This window comes from Linepithema humile, chromosome 1, assembly GCF_040581485.1.
Source record: "Linepithema humile isolate Giens D197 chromosome 1, Lhum_UNIL_v1.0, whole genome shotgun sequence".
In the NCBI taxonomy this organism is placed as follows: domain Eukaryota; kingdom Metazoa; phylum Arthropoda; class Insecta; order Hymenoptera; family Formicidae; genus Linepithema; species Linepithema humile.
The window spans coordinates 11,832,407-11,851,737 of NC_090128.1; the positions used below are offsets into that span (position 1 = coordinate 11,832,407).

The following is a 19,331-nucleotide window of genomic DNA, read 5'->3' on the forward strand; positions in this document are numbered from 1 at the left end:
AATCTCGGCTGCGATACAACCGCAATCATTGAACGAATGGTCTGTCACTCGAAAAAAGATCCTATAAAGCCAAAATCGATAGAATGGATTGATCAGACAACCGTAGTAATTTACTTCTGCCTGATTCTATCCGCAAAGATGCAGCTGCTCTTCTAATTTTTTCTTATCACAGAGATTAAGGGATCAGAGGTGGTCTACAAATGTCGCACGGAAAAATCCCAGTGTCGATAGTCGAATGGCGATTTGTTCTTGGGCTGTGGAGTGTAAAAAGCCTCTGGGAATTACGCGTAATATCAAGCTACGAGCGGCCAAGTAACTTAACTTATTGCCTGATAGTTCATTGTGATTAATATTACAATAAAATATCGTAATAGATATAATACATAATGAGAGAAAGAGAGAGATGAAGACGTGTGTATTAAATAAATTTCAGATACAGCAAATTATAATAAATAACTAATGTTAATAATTTTAATTATTATTTTTAATTGGTTAATGATTTTTTTAGTAATTTATTATTTAAGAAGATAGCTAATTAACGCTACAACGATTATTACTTTTTATAATATTATTTCCAAGCAGCTTATTATTTTAATTAGTTTTTTACATTTACAATTTTATTCGACGATTAATTACAAAAAATCTGAAGAAAGAAATTATTTCTTGTTTAATGATTCTATCAAGAATTATACATTGCTGGCGGAACCGGCGGGCTGGGGGGGGGGGGGGGGGGTAAAGATAGCGACCGTTCACCCAGAAATAATTCTGTTTTCTTCAGTCAGGTGTTTCATGATCGAAAATATTGAGCATGAAATATTTATATTAAAAGTGGAAAAATGGGTTATTTTTCTTTTCTTTTCTTTTTTTTTTTTTTTTTTGACTATTTACTTGTTTAATTAAAGTACACTATATAACGAAGAAAATTAAGCGCATTAAGTTAATTAGAACAAAAAATCTGTGCATATTTTTCGCACATTTATACTACCCACTGAGTGATCTACTATATAATGCTTGAATGGAGTTACATACATATACATATACATATTATGAATGTATTATGTATCCCCTTTATAAATTTTGCTTCAGATGAAAAATACTTCCGCGTCGCCTGATACATTGAAAGGGAGAATAAAGAGAGAGAGGGGAGGAAGAGAATTGAGCGTAATATGAAGCATAATTTTATTAAATTTGTTGTCATATTATATAATATCAATAATATGCTATAGCTCAAACAAACAATTCGTGTATAACTGCCTATCCATTTTCATTCTGCCAATTAGTCAAATAGTTAATAATTGATACCAAATATTTGCAACAAAACATTTATACGCAATCGATTTCATTGTAAACTACTATTTCTTTTTAGAAACAATTTTTAAAATTAATAATACAAATACAAAGAAATTTGTTATAACATATATAAATTCTAAATTTATATTAAAATGATTAAAAATAAGCTGATATTGTGTATGAAAAAAAGGAATATAAAGCAGTAAACAATTATAAGGGCAACTTTTAATTCCAAGAAAGTAACTTGCGAATACAGTATTTTATAAATCAAATTTTATTGATTTCAATTTTTGGTTTGTTGTTGCAGAAGAATGTTGTGACAAGTTAAACGACTGATATCTTTGTGTAATCTATTGCGAATGCAGTTACAATTCAGTCTCGATATGTATGGTCCTTGCTTAAATTCTTAGAGAGCATTGCAAGTTGACCGAAGGATCCTCGTTACGACTATTTACTGAAGACCAGTACTGATTAATTCCAAACCATTCCCCTGGTCTCTCACTCCCTTTGAATTCCGTACGAGCATTGTGTTCAACCCTGACCACTATCCTCAATCTTGCTGTCCGGTCTTCGTTCATTCGATATTTGCGGTCAATGGATTCAGAACTACACATGTTTGTTTGGTGGTATATATACAAATATTGTTAATAAATGACTGACAAATATTTTAGAGAAGAGGATTTGAAATTCAATTTTTGATTTTCATGAAGTTTGATTTAAATATTTTGAACATCGTAAATATGAGAAGTAATTGAATTGCATAAGACAGTCGCAAATGAAACAAGACCTTAAAATTTCAACAAGAAAAAAGAATTTGTACAATATTAGTATTGCAACGCATGATCCAAAAAGATACAGTATTTATTGCATTATAAGTTAAGTCTGTATAAATTCTCTCTATTAAACATTAATTGAAATTAATTGAAATTTCATAAATTCTCTCTTGTCACTTCTAATTTATCACCTATGGTTACAGATGTTTTATCACACCTAAGAAATATTTATTACATAGCCATGAATGTCTCATCGTTTCCGGAGTGTTTATTGCTTTCACATCCGTAGTCAATAAAAAAAAATTTACTCAATCCATCAATGAGAGATATATTGTGATGAAGAGTGAAAAACATGATCGGAGATGTGTAGTAAAAAAAAATCCAGATTCGATATTGAAGTATTACTGCAAAATATACATGTGATTTATTATTGACTCTTACAACAATCTTGATTTAAACATAGTGATTGTAGTAGTTTGTAGCAGATTTGTTAAAATAAAAAAAATTAACAATCTAAATAATCAACTATCTGTTTTATTATCGGCATTCTAATTAACCGGCTGATGGTTAATTAAGTATTTTACTATTAATGCTTTAATTAATTAATTATAGTTAATTAAATAGATTGCGTTATAAGTCGGATAATAAGTCGGCCAGATTTTTTTCAGTAGTACAATTAAATATCAAGCCAGACAGACTTTTTAGTTCCGATGAAATCTACTACGAGGCACCACAGTCGCAGCATTGAGATTCTCGCAAAGATGGAAAACATCAGTTGCTGATCATACTAAAAATCGTCTGCTAAGATTATATGCAAGAATAATCACAATCGACTCATGCACTCAGTATCACTCTTAATAAGCAGTTTAATCGAAATTGTCAAAAAAGATCACGATGTCACAAGGAAAAGGTAAGCTGCTAATTATAATGCTACATAATGTCCTTTTTTGTTGTGTTACATTATAGTTTATTTGTCAACAAATGTCAATTCCACGTGAAAACGTACAGCTGTCACCGACTTACTTTCACATATTTGTAACAAAAATAGTAAATCTACTTCTTAAGAACTTTAAAAAAATTAATTTTAAGGTTAAGAAATCTGTATTTAAATTAATTCTTTCAAATTTTTGAAGAAAAGTTATTGTAAATAAACCTTTCAATTTTGCATTGTGCAACAAACCTTTTAATTAAAAAAAAAAACTAATAATTATATTTTCTGAAATCTTTATTTAATTGAGTATTAGATCATTGAGATTTAAGTAATTGATAATTCATTGATATTCTATTCTTTGCCATTGTAAGAATTGTTTTTCTTCATTGTTGCTGTATTTGCAGGAGGGAGGAGAAATCGTGGACGTTATGATAAGGACAAAGTCGGTCTTGGTGACAAGGGTAAAGAGGTGATGGAAAACATAAATGAGAACAGTCTCGTAATACAACAGTTTCGTACATATGCAGCTGAACTGGACGCCAAGCATGATCGCTATGAGAGAATCTTCAAGATTAATCGAGATGTGGGAATCGAAAGCAAGAGAATAATCTTCTTGTTGCACACCATTGACAAGGAGAGTAAAAAAAATACTGTGTTGAGTGCAGCCAAGTCGAGGCTCGACAACTTGGTTCAAAAGTTATTCAAAAATATTGCAGAAGAGTTGGATGGTCAGGATGCTTATCAGTTTCATAGAGCCTACCGTGCCGGCCTAGAAGAATACGTAGAGGCACTTACATTCCACGAGTATTTGCTGAATGGAGATATGCACAAATGGACCAAGTTGCAGCAGGCCTTGACTTATTGCAATAGTCCGACTCCAGCTGATTCGACAAATCAAGATGCTACCAAGACGACACAAGTTATGGTCACACCGACAGACTATATACTAGGGATAGCCGATCTGACTGGAGAACTGATGCGGAAGTGCATCAATAACTTGGCGATAGGTGACATAAGCAGTTGCTATCAGACGTGTAACTTTGTTAGGAAGATATATATAGCTTTCCTGGGATACACGAGCGTAGCGTACAGCAACGAGATGAACAAAAAAGTCATCATGCTCAAACAGAGTTTGACCAAAATGGAGAATGCGTGTTACACTATCAAAGTACGAGGATCAGAGATCCCGAAGCATATGCTGGCAGATGTGGCTATCGTGGTAGCTGAAGAGTACACCGCCGAGGACGATGAGGGCTATCAGGCGTTTTAATGCGATACTTAACACGGATGATTTTTATTTATTAAGATTTATTTATAATTAAAGACAGAAACAGTTGACAGAATATTTTATAAGTGAATTAACTGGTAGAGAAAAAAAAATTTATTTTGTTTAATAACTCAATGATAACCATACTAAATTTTTTTATAATATATAAAACGTCATAAGACGGAAGATTATGTTAAGTATTATTTAGACAAGAACTGTATCACATTTCACACCGCATTTCTTTCTCTTCTCATTAATGTATTCTTATCTCATAATACTTTCCGACAAAATGCGAAAGAACAAAGTCAGTTGTGATATATTCTTAACATTTTTATACCTCTCTTCACATTATAAGAATACAGGTACAATACTTCAGTTCAAATATAAAAATAAATATTTCATAATAAAATATCTGTATTATATACTATAATAAACGTATCTTATAATTTGAACGTTCTCAAAAATGACATAGAAATGGACGATGACATGAGAAGACCAGTAAATCTTTGGTCAGCCGGTTGTGCCATCTTCCCACTCGCTCCTGCTATCGTCCCAATCGTCCGAACTCTCCGTGTACACGGATGGTTCGTAATCGGACTCGTCTACGGATTCTTCCGCGGACGAATGGTCTGTTTCAGGTGTATCGACAGTCGCTGAAGGCACGGGAATGGTAGCTTTTCGACGACGACGCGACACAATCGTGTGCTTATATTGAGCCCTGTGCTGTGGATTCTTACGATAGCACTTCACACCATATGGACACTCTACTCGATTGTCGACTTCATCGTAATCGCGATCGCCCGGATGGCTGTAATTGGTTTTGTGATTGGAATTCTTCCTGCAAAAAAATTTATTAAAAATATTTCATTCTTTTGCAAAAAACTGTATTGCATTGACCTACCGGTAACATTGAGTGCCGTACTTGCACTTTTCTCTAGGAACTCTGTCAGGTTTTGGTGCATTTTTTCGTTTCCGAGGCGCGACAACTGGCGATTGAGAATCGTTCTGTGGAACTGGAACTGAAGCTGAAGCTGCTTCAGCTCGATCACCGACAGAAGCTGCTTCAGCCCGATCACTGAAGCGAGCATTGCCATCCCATTTGATTTTCTTTTCAACGGATTCAGCGTCTATTGAATCTGTTGCAGTTTCATTTGTTAAATTAATATTCTCTGCTTTTTGTTTTGTATTCTCATGCTCCACAAAAGATTCAATTGCGTCTTGAAAATCTATTGACATTTTAGAACTAGTTGCAGGCATATTACTTCCCTCCGGACAGCTAAAATATATAGAGAAAAACATGGTAAACAACTATATTTGCATTATTGAAGATTTTAGTTTGAATACAATTGAAATAAAACCTTGCAGAATAAATCTCCTGTAAGACTGGCACAAGTATATCGGGTTCCGCGTTTCCATTAATGGGAAAATTCTCATGTTTAGTTAATAAATCCTTATCATTAAGAATATTCAACGTTTCACTAGGGGACACAACAGCTTCTGTGCTGGATGACAAGCATGCTTTCTTACTGTCTGCTTCGTTACTTGAATCTTCATCAACCTAAAACACAAAGAACTAATATGTTGTAAAGAACTCCTTTCAAATAACAGCAAATACTCGTACTTTTCTCTTTAATATCTGATCATTCTCTTCCATTGTGTCTGGCACTGAGATAACCTTAAACCAACATTTGTCAGGCAGTAGAGAGCAGACGTCACCTGGCTTTATAGGCACACGACTTCCTGATTTAAGAGATTGCCATTTTGCACATCCAGCGGATTTCATGTAACATGGTGCCACCTAATATACTGAAAAATGATCTCTATAGAAAACTGATTACATCAACAAGAATATTGCAACAATATTGCTGAGCACATTGCAAAAAAGAAATAAGCTCATATATAGTCACAAATTTTTATAAAATTGATAAAGATATTGGTCTAAATGAATAACTTATTATTGTATACTATAAATTATCACAGAAATTAATTACAATCATCATTTATCAAAGCATCAGCATGTGATAAGATAGACAAGATAAAAATTTTACCGGAGTAATTGTCATTTCATCATTGGGCGATAAATTGATGGTCACAGCGTGTTTCAGCACCTGCCCATCATTACACTGCAATAACAATGTGTCACAGTATGTAAAAATTAATCTTCTGTTAAATTAACATGTATAGTGATATGTGTCATCAGCAATAATTAATGAAGCAATAATTGTCCCAACACTCTGTTATTTATATTTTACTAACTGCTTGCTTATCTTCTCATTTATGTATCATGGTTTAATTGCTCTTATTATATATGTATAATATCCGATTGATAAAGATGTCTAAAAATAGGTATTTTTCAATATTAAAATACGAATCAAAGTATCGCAAGTTTATTAACTATAACACAAGATTAATTGCGCCGCGTGACAGTTAAATTCTGTCATCGACAAAATAGTATTAAAGATATGCACAATCTGGAATAAATTTTTAAACCGACCTGGTGGCTCTAAAGAAAACTACAAAGCAACTTTTATCGACTGCTCTTTAAATTATTTTGATCATGCAATATTTTTACAATTCAGAAAATTTGTTTAGAAACAAAGAAGAATATTTGATATCTTTATCGTCAAATTATTATTTGCTAAAGTTTTAAGATAAAAAAAATTTATTTGTTCGGATATTCAAGATTTTTAATTATTAAGAATATTCACATTTTTTTAAAATGATTATTGTATAATAACGTTAGAAAAAACGAATGTAATAAAATGCAATGCAATCAGTGTATAGAAATAGATGCAACTCACTCCCGTTGCAGCACCTCGGCCAATGATGTTATTGCCGATCTGCAAAGTCGCCTTTTGCACGAGATCATTATCCACCCGCACTATTTGCAGCTTTTTCGTCATAATGAATTTTTCAGTAGGTTAACGTGTCATGAGACTGTCGGACATTTCGAAAAGAAATTAGACTGGAAAAATTTTTCTTATGTGATGAAAAAAAAGAATGCGGCAAGCTTTTGACAGATCATCACATGTGCATCTCGAACACAGTTGGCTGTGGAGTGGAATTATGAATAAACTTTTTGTTAGATATATGCAGTTTTAAATATGTAGATATATAAAATATTAGATATGTGCGGTTTTGTATGTACCGCTAATTACGTATGCTATTATCAGCTGCACTTCGATGACTTAGTTGTTACGTAACCACTAGATGATGTTTACTTTCTGTTTTAAATTGTAAATGTCAAATCCGCAAGAATGACTGAACCGCACAATTATTTGAACTTAGCAAATCCACGGACCTGAGCTCACATACTGCGGTTATATATACACAGTGATTCAAAAAATTGTGAATTAGATTCGGATAAGAGTCAGTCAAAATAAGCATAGTTCCTGACGATCTTTTATATTTTATACCAATTTAAAAAATGGTAAATGTCCACAATAACACACAATGTTTTCTGATGACAATAATAATAGAAATAGAAAAAATGTAATAAATCTGATATTTTATTTCAAAAGTAGGAATTCACAATTTTACACTTCTATTGATTCTTTTTTTTATTTCAGATTTCAATGACATGAAAACTCTGTATCTCATAATTCTGTATTTTTAGAAAATGAGTAAAGATATCGATTTAGAAGATAATTGTGTTGAAAAAGGAGGAAACACACTTGGGAGGATAAATTAACTGGATGCAGAGCAAGAAAGACACGAGCGCTTAACAATGAAATGTCTTTTTCATTTACAATTACAAAGAATGTACACGCTTATAAACAAACAAAGAGAAATGCGCCAAGAAGTACAGTACAGATCTGACGCAATGCCATAAAGCTCTTTGCGTGGAAAGGTCTCATAAAAAACTGCCAGAGATGCTAGACTCGATTATTTATCGGTGAGTGAGGATGTATAGCTGGACCAGTCGCCACTCTTAGAAAAATTTACTTTAGACTGATCTGAAGTTTATTAAAGTTTTGTTCAGTAACTTTAAAAATTTGAAGAGTTCTTTTAAGTAACTAAAAATTTTTAAGTTTTGTTTAAGTTATTCCAGAGTTTTAAAAATATCCTTGAGTTTTTGCTTTTTAGTTATTGAAGACATAAAGTTCATGAAAAGTATCTAAAAGTTTATATGAAATAATTTAATGGTGGTGTTTAGTAACTTAAAGTTGGCGTAAAAGTAAGTAAAAGTTTGTGTAAAGTAACTTCAAGGCCAACTTTAAATTACTAAACACCATTAAGTTACTTCACATAAACTTTTAGATACTTTTCATGAACTTTATGTCTTCAATAATTAAAGAACTCAAGGATATTTTTAAAACTCTGAAATAACCTAAACGAAACTTAAAAATTTTTATAGTTACTTAAAAGAACTTTTCAAATTTTTAAAGTTACTAAACAAAACTTTAAAAAACTTTAGGCCAGTCTAAAGTAAATTTTCCTAAGGGTGCATTATCGTATATATCCGAATTAAGCGCGTTCTCGCAAATGGAGACACGTTTCCTTCTTTTCGTTTTTACACACTGCATATCTTCTTTCCGTGTTTACGCGAAATTGCATTGCAGACAATCGATAATGCGTAATTGCGTCGATTATGCAATGTAAGTCAGTTACGTTTGTACATAATTCGATAGACTTGAACAACCAAGGAATCATTCTGTAGGCGTGAAAACGAAAGCAAGTGTTATGTAACAAAATTTCGAACACTCGTCCTTTTATTTTCACGCCGCAAAATGATATTAGTTCGACTCCAAATAGTAGTAAATCAAAGGAGGCATTTTTCTCAAAACGCTCCTAACAAAAAATATGTAATTCACGCATGCAGCAGGATGGTTGATAAACGCTATTCAGAATTTTCTCTAAGCGTAATTTTTTTTAACAGAAAGAAGGGATAGTTCTTTATGCGAACAAACAGTGTCCCTTGCGCAATAATTTATGAAAATATAAATTGTTTTTTTAGAAATTTGTAATAATGTAACAGATGTAGTTATATCTTATGTTTCTAAGTCTCAACAACTGTGGTAATTATATCTCGGACAAGAGGATAAATGCGTGTATTTTTTCTGAAATGACTAATTTACATGCAATTTTCCACTTAGCAATGAATTACATGTCTTCTGTTACCAGCAATTTACGAGACGAGCTAATTATTTAATTGTTTGTGAGTGCCGTCTGTGACTTGTTACAGAACAGCGCGGCTTACAACGTCGCAATTATTATTCGTGTGTTACTTTCGTCTCGATACATCGTAGACGAGAAGAAGTTTCCTGTTTTTTACACGACGGCGAGAACGTCGTTGCGGGTCTAAGAGAAACCATGGTACGAGTTGTTGAATCGGTTTTGCCGTAGTGTGATCTTTCAAATCAATTGAATACAGATACCTTTTGTTTTATACAAGCATCTCAAATTCCCAAAAGAGAGATCATGCCTAGAAAAGTGAAATCTCAAACCTCTCATTCATTTTAAATACACGTTAATTTTTTCACGCACACGTCCATCGTGTACAATCCGAAAAATCATTTCAGCTTCATTGCTCTTTACGTGTCCTGTGCAAGGAACACATTTCCGCCAGGAATCGATCGTCGGCCAAAAATCAAGCGCCTCAAAGCGCGTACTCGCCATTTAGCTTACGAAATAGGAACTTTATAAATCGCGGTCTCTCCTCCGCAAGAGGGGATGAACTTATAAAGAATCGGTAGAAATTTAATCTAAAAAAATCCTCCATATCAAAAATTGGACTGTTAAATTTTTTTCTATTATTTTTAGAAGAATAAAAAATACATAATTGAAGGAGAAATAAATTTTTGACTCGGAATTAAAATGTATTAAAATAAATCACTTTTATAATTCAATTATATTGCTAATTAGTATATCGGAAAGAATTTCAAGATTTTAATCTCCGATGTCGAAGATTAGATATAATCGATACGATCAGAAATGAAATTCCATCTTTCGATCCGTTTAAATTCATCCGTCTCTTTTTCTTGCAGAATCGTGAGATGAATTATAGTCTGGTGTGTCGCAGGCCGACTTCGGCTGTTGCCTATGGAGTAAGAAACTAATCAGCGGTTACGTGTTATACAAGTTCGATCGTCCGTTTCGGTGCACGACGGAGTGCTTGGAAGTGACTTTCGTCGCTTGGATCATTTATCAGTGTCGTCATGTACAGCACACATATCACAGCATACCTTCAACGAGCTTGCACTTGCTAGAATAATAATACAATTTCGTCATCGTGCCTCGAAGTAAGGTAATCCACCGTACGAGAACAAAAATATCGAAACGAAAAATCTTATCGTCTTCTTATCGGTAATATATCAGCATCTTGATGGAATTTTTGCGACGGTACGTACGTTGTATGTTACGAAACATAGCGAAACGTGGAGGTGTTCAACGTTCAACATTTAGAAAAGAAAGACTTGACATGAAAGAAAGCTGTAAATATTAAAAACGAAAATCTTGGAAAAAGCCGAACAATATTTTATTTATGTCTGAAAAAAAATGCTGCAGAAAAAGATAGTTTTTTGTATCTATTTAATATTTCATAAATAGCAATTGAAGCTTTTAATGCGTTGTCGGCCTCGCCGCAGAAAGTTTCCCAATAAAAAGCAAGTTTCCGATAATGATTGATTTACAGCCTTTTCATATCAAATCTTTGAAAGTGGATAAAATTCAAGTAAACGGTGTGGCGACAAATTATTGCGCAGATATAAATTAAAGAGCTTCGTGAGAAAATATAATAACGGTGTAGATACTTAATCCCTGAAACGCGCAGGAATGCTCGTGATCAAAGCTAATCGACGAAATGAACTGTCCGTCCGGGGACAGGCAATTGATTTATAACAATGTAAATTAATGTTGCACTTTCGTTATCAATACAATATAACTCCTAACGTGTATTTATACGTAAATTAAAAACTAGTATCGCCTTGCGGAATATCTCCTTCGAAGTAATCGAACGAAATCGAAGCACTGAGAATGATAGAGACCCAAGTCACACTTCTACCTAAAAAAACCAGTTTAACAAAATTGTCCTATGAGGGAATGTTTTCTAACTACATCCGCAATCACGCAAAGCGACTCGAAAGGACGTCTAAAAAATTCTTTTACACATTTCTAAAATGTATTTTACAAACGTTCATGTTGTCGGACAATCGTTCAATGTATGGCATCGCAATGAGCAAGTTAGAGCGAGTTATTCGTTATGGCTTATAGAATATATTCTCTAGACTATCCTTTCAATCTGCCTCCTAAAATCGACTCTTTGTGGCTTAGGTCTATATAAATTTCAACGCTTCAAACAATAAATACACGGAAAAAACGCTGTCGGTGAAACGCCGAAACCGACGCGTCCCGCCGATCGAGACGCACGTGCTTTGCCTACTGGAGCAAACTTTATTCGGAATGGTACACAACGCATCATCAGACATACACAGGTATACGTATGTACATGTATACACAAATTGCTTTCGACTCGCGGATCTCCGCGTTGAAAGAGGCGCGAAGTCGCGTAACATCGTCGCCGCCGCGACAGTACCGAGGGAAAGAAGGAAAAGAGGAAGAAGAGGAAACGATATGCACCGGAAGAGCGGCTTACCGAAACGAAAGCGCTGTATGTGTGAGTATGTGTGTTTTTTTTTTCAAGCATTAAGCTACGCGTGAGCTGCGCCCCGCAAACAACTTGAAAAGAATTCGCAGAAATCCACTTCGCGAGTTTCGAATCGATTTTCGATATCGGATATTAGCACATTATTAAATTCTTATTCATTTATCCTAATTTTACAGTAAAAACAATCGGAAATAAAATAAATAAAGATAGCTTCCTTTCCATTCCACATTTAATTTACCTGTATATTGTCGATTCCAGGTGTATTGAAATTAAGAAAGGCAGTCCAGAAGTTATAAAATCAATTTCTAATTTTCAAGATAAGACGTTCAATCTCACGGAAATGGATCTCCTTCGAATTCTCATTTCGATCCGTCTGCTTCCTGGCCGAGCGACGATGCCGAGGTGGAACCGCTCGCTCAAACCGTATCGGAGTAACTCTCGCTCGGCCACACGTAGTAGAGGTGACGTCGGCGCGCGTACGCCTGCTGGAATTGCGCCTCGGACTGATGATCTCGTGACGGACCGGCGTCGATGTCCGGCTCTGGCTATACTATGGTACCGCCGCCTTCCGCCGGGCTGACCACATGGAGAGCGGCGCCGCCGACCTGGCCGATTCCCGGCTGAAATCAGAGAGAGCATGAATCTCTCGCAGACACAGGACACCGACACACGAATAACGCGCTTCTGATCTTCGTCATTGATATCGAACGCACGCTTATCCCCGAAAAGTTGACGCATACATGAGATATAAGCGATTAATTATAATTCTGAAAATTTATAGATTTTTTAAAATTGATTATTTAAGATAATATTGAGATTGAAATAAATATTAAAAGAATTTCAATGATTGACAAGACAATCCCTGATTTAGGAACTTATATCTCAATTAGGATAAAGAATTTATGCTTTCGTTAACATTAAAAGTTTATACTTTTGTTAAATTGTCTATATTATGGACATGCAGGTTTTTTTTCAACTATCATCCGAAAACTTTTCGGGAATAAAGAAATTTGGCAAATGCGTGAGAGCAGAAAAGTATAGTGCGATTTCGTGATGTAAAAATTCAGAAGCGCCGCCGAGGGATCTCTCGGCAAGAACGTGTGTGAACGACTTCGAGCGTGTATACTATTCTACTTTTCATCACAAGTCCGATCAAGCGGTAAATAAAAGCGAAATAGAACAAAAAAATGATAAGTCATACGTACCATGCGATAAATCAGGGAAGTCTCATCCACGATATTCTCTTGCATCAGCCAAAGCGTGGTACAGAACATTAATCTTTCCGATCAATCAAAAGTGAGAAAAAGGAATTAATGCTTCATCGGCTTTGAGAAATAAGCGCAAGCATCGTCTGATTAAAATTATAAAACGCGCTATTAATTGAAAATTATAAGTCGCGCTATCAAAGAAGCAACGCACGCTATAATGAACTTTATCGTAATTAGTTGGGGTATTCACGGCATTGGCCAAAAGCGTGAGACACTGCTATTTTTAATAAATTGTATCAAACGGTTTAGCGTATACACGTGGATCAATCGGAGTAGCACGTTCTTCGAGCACTTGATTGACAATCGCGTTGCAGTGCTTATCGCAATTTGCGAGAGCGCTGACTAATTTCAACAAGACGCAATTTATCGAGGCTGCCTCATACTTTTAGTCAAAACTGTAAAATGAAGGGGTGAGTGTGGGGTGTTTTCGTGATACAAATGCTGTATGCAAAACGCCAGGAAACACTATTCGAGCCTTAATTTCGGGACCTAGTATTGTCGAAAGTATAATGTGAAAAAAAAAAGAAAAGAAAAAGAAACATGCGATACGGCAAATTGTAAATGAACGTTATCTTACGTGTCACTATACATATGTATGTATACATATGTATGTGTCTCTCAAACGACTTCCCCGACCGTTCTCCCTGGAGCTTCTGCATTGCACTTGATTGAACAAAATCTCAACAAGCGGGAAGCAAGCAGCGATCGTTCATTCAAATTTTCGCTTTATTGTACAACAAGGCAAAATTCATTGTTTTCAACAAAGGATTAAATGTTCTCGCACTTCGTATCATAAGTCGAAGATAAGAGACGATAGTTTTGCTAAGTAATTTTTCGTTGACTCTCTCTCTCTCTCGCTCTCTTTTTTTTTTCTCTTTCTCTCTCTCTCTCTCTCTCTCTTTCTCTTTATACTCGGCTAAACTAAACTAATAACATTTTACAGAAGATAGGAAGAAGGTTCTCTTCGATAAAGGGGCCTGCCCTGTCACGAGGCCTCGTAGGGCTCAAATAACATTGCTCTCAAGGATGCAAACCAAAAACATAAATATATCAGTATTCAATATTCTATCCTAGCTCGCGTAGCTCTGCAATATTCATCGCGAGAATATATCTTGACCAGACCATCATTAGGCACAGATAATTAACGACAGCCTATACTATGAATGAACTTTAAGCACACATGTGTGTTTTTTTTTTATTCGCAAAACGCATGCACTATACCATTTTATTGGTAAGATCTAAATAGAAGTTAAAGCACGTCCTTTTATTGAAACGAAATATTAATAAAAACTATGTTAATAATGTGCGCGCTCTACTCTACTTAATCTGAAGTCTCTATCTAATTCATGCATTTTTAACAGCAAATTTGTATTCGAGTATACATTGAATATACCGATCTAATGGAATGTTTTGAGCGAAAGGCAAGATTGTCCGACAAGTTTCATTTATTATTATATAATCAGCGAGAGATTAAAAAATAATTGTACTAAAACGCCCAGCAAAATTATCACGGGTCTGGATAACAGCTGCGTTTTCAAATTACCGATTTGTTCACTCATAGTATCGTCCGTCCATATATTTCTGTAATCCATATACAATGTAAACTTAGACAAAAATACTAAAAAATCTTCAATATTTCCATTTGAATGGCACCTCCCAATACTAATAGAACTCAAACGCAAGTATCTATCCTAAGGGTCGTAGACCTAAACGTGAATTAGGGATTCTCTAAGATTAAATATACTGATCGTATGATATAAAACTTAAATAACAGCGACGCGATCGTCGTATCAAACACCCGGCAAAGATAATACCGAATTCGTCAAGTGTGTCTCATTCTAATACTTCCGAGCCGAAACAGTCGTTCGTTTTCAAGACGTCTTCCCGCAACCACAACAGGCAACAGGGAGACTATCTAAAGCATTACAAGTTTATCCCGTGCCACTTTCGTCACGATAACATCATCCTAAATTCTAACTTGATGTATGTATGTACAGGATTTTTCAGTAACTAACAGACTCTTCTCTACATGACGGACTTGCTAAATAACGATTTGGAGGTAACGGGTTACATCAGAGGTCGTTACATCGCATGGAATTGATATTACTAGTGTAGGGATTGTTGCTATGATGGTGTGATGGCCTGTGCAGGGTGCTGCTTATCGTGAGAGGACCTACCATGTGGCCGGGCCTCGCCCACGTGTACACGTATCCGTCCTGACACGCCGTCACGAAGCAATCTTCCCTAAACACTAATTCAGTCAGTCTCTCGTGCGCCAGCTTCTTGCACACCAGCGGCTCGAGGACCGGGCACTCGTCGAACCTGGGACACCAGGCGGTCCCTATCAACCTCATGGGATCGTCCATCACGGAACTAACCTTTTTATTGCCCGTCCCACCTACTAAACCCCCACCGACACTGTTGTTCAGACTACTACTCGTCGTGTTCGTCGAGCTGCCGGTGCTCGCCTTGTCGCCACCATTGTTCTGCACGACCGTTGTCGTACTGTTGTTGGCCGCCGCTGCCGTCGCACCAGTGCCGCCTCGCATAGTGAGGCTAAAGTTTCTCTTGTGATTATCACCTTTACGCTCGCCGAAACCAAGACCCGCTAGCCTCTGCGTCAACGAGTTCACGGTCGCCACTGCGGCGTTCGTGCCCGTGCTATTGTTACTAGTTTCGTTATTACCACTCGCGTTCTCTTTGTAATTAACGTTATTCGAATTATTGTGTTTAGCATTCGAGTTCGAATGATGGTTCGCCGTCGCCGTTCCGTTGCCACTGTTAAACGTACCCGAGGATGACAGAGTGCCGCTGGTGCTGCCCGCCGCGGAGGGCCTCTGCTTGGCGCACACCGGCTGCCTCAGTACGTCCTCTGTGATATCCCACAGGCACAATTGGGTATCTTGGGATACACTGCCTAACCTGTAGCATGTACCGCCCGACATTCTCAGTTCCGAGCCACAGGAGTTCCGGTTCGAGTGGACGCCACCGCCGCCCTGCGAGGTCGTCGACAGACGGTGCGACTTCTCGTGGAAGTGATTATGATTATTGTGCGGCATCGTCGTCTCGTCGTCCGAGCCGCTAAAGTCGGGATCGTGATCACCGTACGACGTAGTGTACGGATCAAAGGCGACTACGCTCACCCAACTGTGATGGCCTTGTCCCCGCGCCACAACGCGCTTTTCGTGGAAGCTCCAGATGGTCACCAAATCGTCCTCGCCGCCCACCACCACGTAACGTCCGTCCGGCGACCAGCACACGCACAAAAAGCCACCGAAGTAACTCCTCGCCGAGCCCACCAACTCCATGGTATTGTATTGAAATACGCGCAGAAATCCATCTTGGGATACCACGGCTAAGTTCGTACCGCACGGACTAAAGGCAAACTCGTTTATGCAAGAACCTTCCGCGCCAATCACCCACCGGTACAGTGGGTTCCTGGTAGACTTCGTCTTGCAGGTGTATATGGCGTATCCGTCACCCGACTTGAACGATTGGTAATGCGGCGCGGTGTTGCCGCAGAGCAACTCTTCGTTATAGAGGTACAATTGGCCGGAGCTGTGAGATACCAGGAACAGGTTGTTTGAGCCGGGAACCCATTTGATGCATGTCACTTTGCTCTTGTCTATCAACCTCTGAAATATGAATATTTCTTATTGTAAAAAAATATATTCCACATCCTGTACAAGTATAAAATTAATATTGTCGACAAATTTTAGGATTTATCATTTTTCTTTCGCATGTATGATTAATTAAGATTTTATGAGAAATATTCCATACAATAATAGTGATAATCAATAATAAATCCGCATTTTTTCAACAGATACAAGATTGTGATAGACAAGCGAAGATAAAAAGAAAATAAAACGATAATGTAACTTGAACATTGATCAGCATCAAGGATCAAGAATTAAATGTATCTTAAAATATAACGATTAAAAACAATATTAGCAAATTATCTAACATTCGTTGAAGCTAAAATGTATTTTAAATAGATGGCACAATTGTCGGCCGCTAAAGCCCACGACTGCCATGAGAAGATAGCGGAAAGTTATATAATGTTGCTTGTTGAGCTTAATTATTTGATTGAGTTATAATTGCATTAGTGTACGGGCCTACCGCAGCACGGAATAGTCTGTGCAATGTGCTGAATATTAGGCTACCGCCATTGCAGGATATAATAGATAGTTTTAAGTGTCCTGAAGAGTATCTTCGTATTCATATTGCAGTTTATCATGTTTCAATAAGATAACATATATATACGCACACATATCAAGATTGGACAAGTGCTGACAGCTTTTACACACATTGCTAAGAAACTATGACATATGCTAGCTGTATAGAGAGATCATTGTTTGAACTATCAGATTATTTATCTCGATGTGAGCTAGCCTGCAGATAATGCAGACGTAAAATTCTCTATCTTTCTCTCTTTGACTAGTGAGCGGAATGCAGCAGAGAACTTTTCCTCAAAGATCGATTCTGATAAAAATTTATGATTTATGCCAAAATTAACTTTTACATACATCCTCATTGTACAGCTTGCTGAGTTCCTTCTTTATCGGATCGATCAACTGTATCTGTCCTGTGGAAAATCCCACCAGCAGTGGAGCACTATCCGCTGTCGCTGTTGTTTGATTAAAATTGTGGCAGGTCGGATTAGTCCCTTTGTACAATTTTTTATCCACTGGTTTGTTCAAGTCCACAGCCTGAAATATATCAACAACGTGTTGGTTTTTCTTTTCTGTTTCTGCAATGAAATTTTTTCCATAATATATAGCTTCCTTTCTAATGATAATACAGAAAATTGGCCAGAGACATATGTACAATAATTTTATAAAAAAAGTATTTTATTTTAGAAACTTTTCAGAAATTCAGAAATGTGTTGTCTGTAACAATTAATAGTTTTTTAAAATCTTCATAAAGCAGTTTTATTCGTTTATCCTGTTTTTAATTTTACATATATAAATCAATGACTTGAATACTAGGAATTGAAGCAACAGTATTATCTATTATGCTATCTACAGAGTGATCACGATATTACGTGGTACTCATAACACTTCCGAGAAGTGCCAGCTCGAGCAATCGCCGCCGAGATGTCAGCTTTGTTTCGCAAATAAAAAAACGCAGCGACGATTCCAACGCAGGCCGACCACAATGAAAATTCTCTCGACGTCGCGTTTATCGTCGCTGAGGACACGACATCCTCGTGCAAGGCGTGGTGACGAGGCAACCGCAAAGATGGAGTCCCCGTCACGACATTTGCGAGGTTAGGTCGCGACGACAGCTCACACGATCGAGAAGGGCAAAACACGTCGCGCCTCGCCATCGTCGCGGCCGCGATCGCATCACCGGACTCACCTTCTTGACACCGCGGTAGACGTAGACGTAGAGCTCCTTGCCGAAGTTGAAGCACATTCGGTCGCCAAGGCCCTGCGCGCCCGTGGGATCCGCTGGGTCCGGCAGCGTGACGAAGGACACCCTGACGGACGCGCTGCCCTGGCTGTTGGTGTAGCCGACCCGGTTCGGTCTCGAGTACTCCGACAGGGTCATCAGTTTGTACGTGCCCTCCCGCGTGACAAACTGTGTTTTCAGATCCTCCTTCCCTCCTCCGTCCAGCTGCACAGCCATCTTACCACCAGCAGCGGCGCGGCGGAGGAGCTCATCAGACACGCAGGGAAGATCGCTCGTAGGCCGCGCTCGTTTCTATCTCGTTGCTGTCTCACCGTGTCGTTCGCGGATCGACCGTGCCGTACGTGTCGTCCGTCCGATTGACCGACCGCAAACCCGTCCGATCGTCTCACTCGCCTCCTGTCGTCTCGCGTGTGGCTCCCCTCGCTCGCACGTCCGCAGGCACTTCACGCACGCAAAGCGGGCTTCGCCGGCCGTCGCGTCGGGCGCCGGCTGCCGCACACAGCTACCGGAAACCCGTACGAGGAACCGCCGAAAGCGCGTAAACGTCTCCCGCGGCTCGTCGCCGGCTGCTGCCTGCTAGGCTAGCTGTCTATCTCTTTTCCGTTCGACGGCGTGAACGCGGCTAAGCACAACTACGAAACTGCCTGTGTAGTGCATTCGCCGAACGGTGGCGGCGGTTCTCTCCGTCAAGGCCGTGTCAGAATTGCCGGTGCATCGTGCACGTTAAGATTTATACGAATAACGCTCAGCCGAGGCACCGTGAAAATTAGGTATTTAATTT

General features: G+C 37.6%; 3 protein-coding genes across 7 annotated transcripts; 1 reads left to right on the forward strand and 2 right to left on the reverse strand.

Annotated features, from left to right (window-relative positions):
* The first annotated feature begins 437 nt into the window (after positions 1-437).
* On the forward strand, positions 438-4,670 carry Trax (Translin associated factor X). The gene is made up of 2 exons (XM_012366740.2): positions 438-2,973; positions 3,399-4,670. The coding sequence occupies exons 1-2, from the start codon at positions 2,958-2,960 to the stop codon at positions 4,262-4,264; spliced, it is 882 nt and encodes a 293-aa protein (XP_012222163.1). The 5' UTR covers positions 438-2,957; the 3' UTR covers positions 4,265-4,670.
* Positions 4,579-7,222, reverse strand: LOC105672044 (aprataxin and PNK-like factor). Of its 3 annotated transcripts, none has more exons than XM_012366739.2 (6): positions 7,063-7,222; positions 6,310-6,384; positions 5,883-6,059; positions 5,620-5,819; positions 5,163-5,537; positions 4,579-5,099 (listed from the first exon to the last, which is right to left on the reverse strand). In XM_012366739.2, exons 1-6 carry the CDS (start codon positions 7,162-7,164, stop codon positions 4,772-4,774), a joined length of 1,257 nt encoding a protein of 418 aa, XP_012222162.1. In that variant the 5' UTR covers positions 7,165-7,222; the 3' UTR covers positions 4,579-4,771. The 3 variants fall into 3 exon arrangements, with proteins under 3 accessions (XP_012222162.1, XP_012222159.1, XP_012222160.1); XM_012366736.2 differs by lacking the exon at positions 7,063-7,222 and adding an exon at positions 6,518-6,720; XM_012366737.2 differs by lacking the exon at positions 7,063-7,222 and having other exon boundaries at positions 5,883-6,067; positions 6,310-6,719.
* A 760-nt stretch (positions 7,223-7,982) lies between these two features.
* Positions 7,983-19,250, reverse strand: LOC105672043 (WD repeat-containing protein 20). 3 transcript variants are annotated; one of them, XM_012366735.2, is made up of 5 exons: positions 18,497-19,250; positions 17,662-17,844; positions 15,313-16,770; positions 13,073-13,145; positions 7,983-12,487 (listed from the first exon to the last, which is right to left on the reverse strand). In XM_012366735.2, exons 1-4 carry the CDS (start codon positions 18,764-18,766, stop codon positions 13,095-13,097), a joined length of 1,962 nt encoding a protein of 653 aa, XP_012222158.1. In that variant the 5' UTR covers positions 18,767-19,250; the 3' UTR covers positions 7,983-12,487; positions 13,073-13,094. The 3 variants fall into 3 exon arrangements, with proteins under 3 accessions (XP_012222158.1, XP_012222157.1, XP_012222156.1); XM_012366734.2 differs by lacking the exon at positions 13,073-13,145; XM_012366733.2 differs by lacking the exons at positions 7,983-12,487; positions 13,073-13,145 and having other exon boundaries at positions 13,844-16,770; positions 18,497-19,245.
* Between the last annotated feature and the right edge of the window lie 81 nt (positions 19,251-19,331).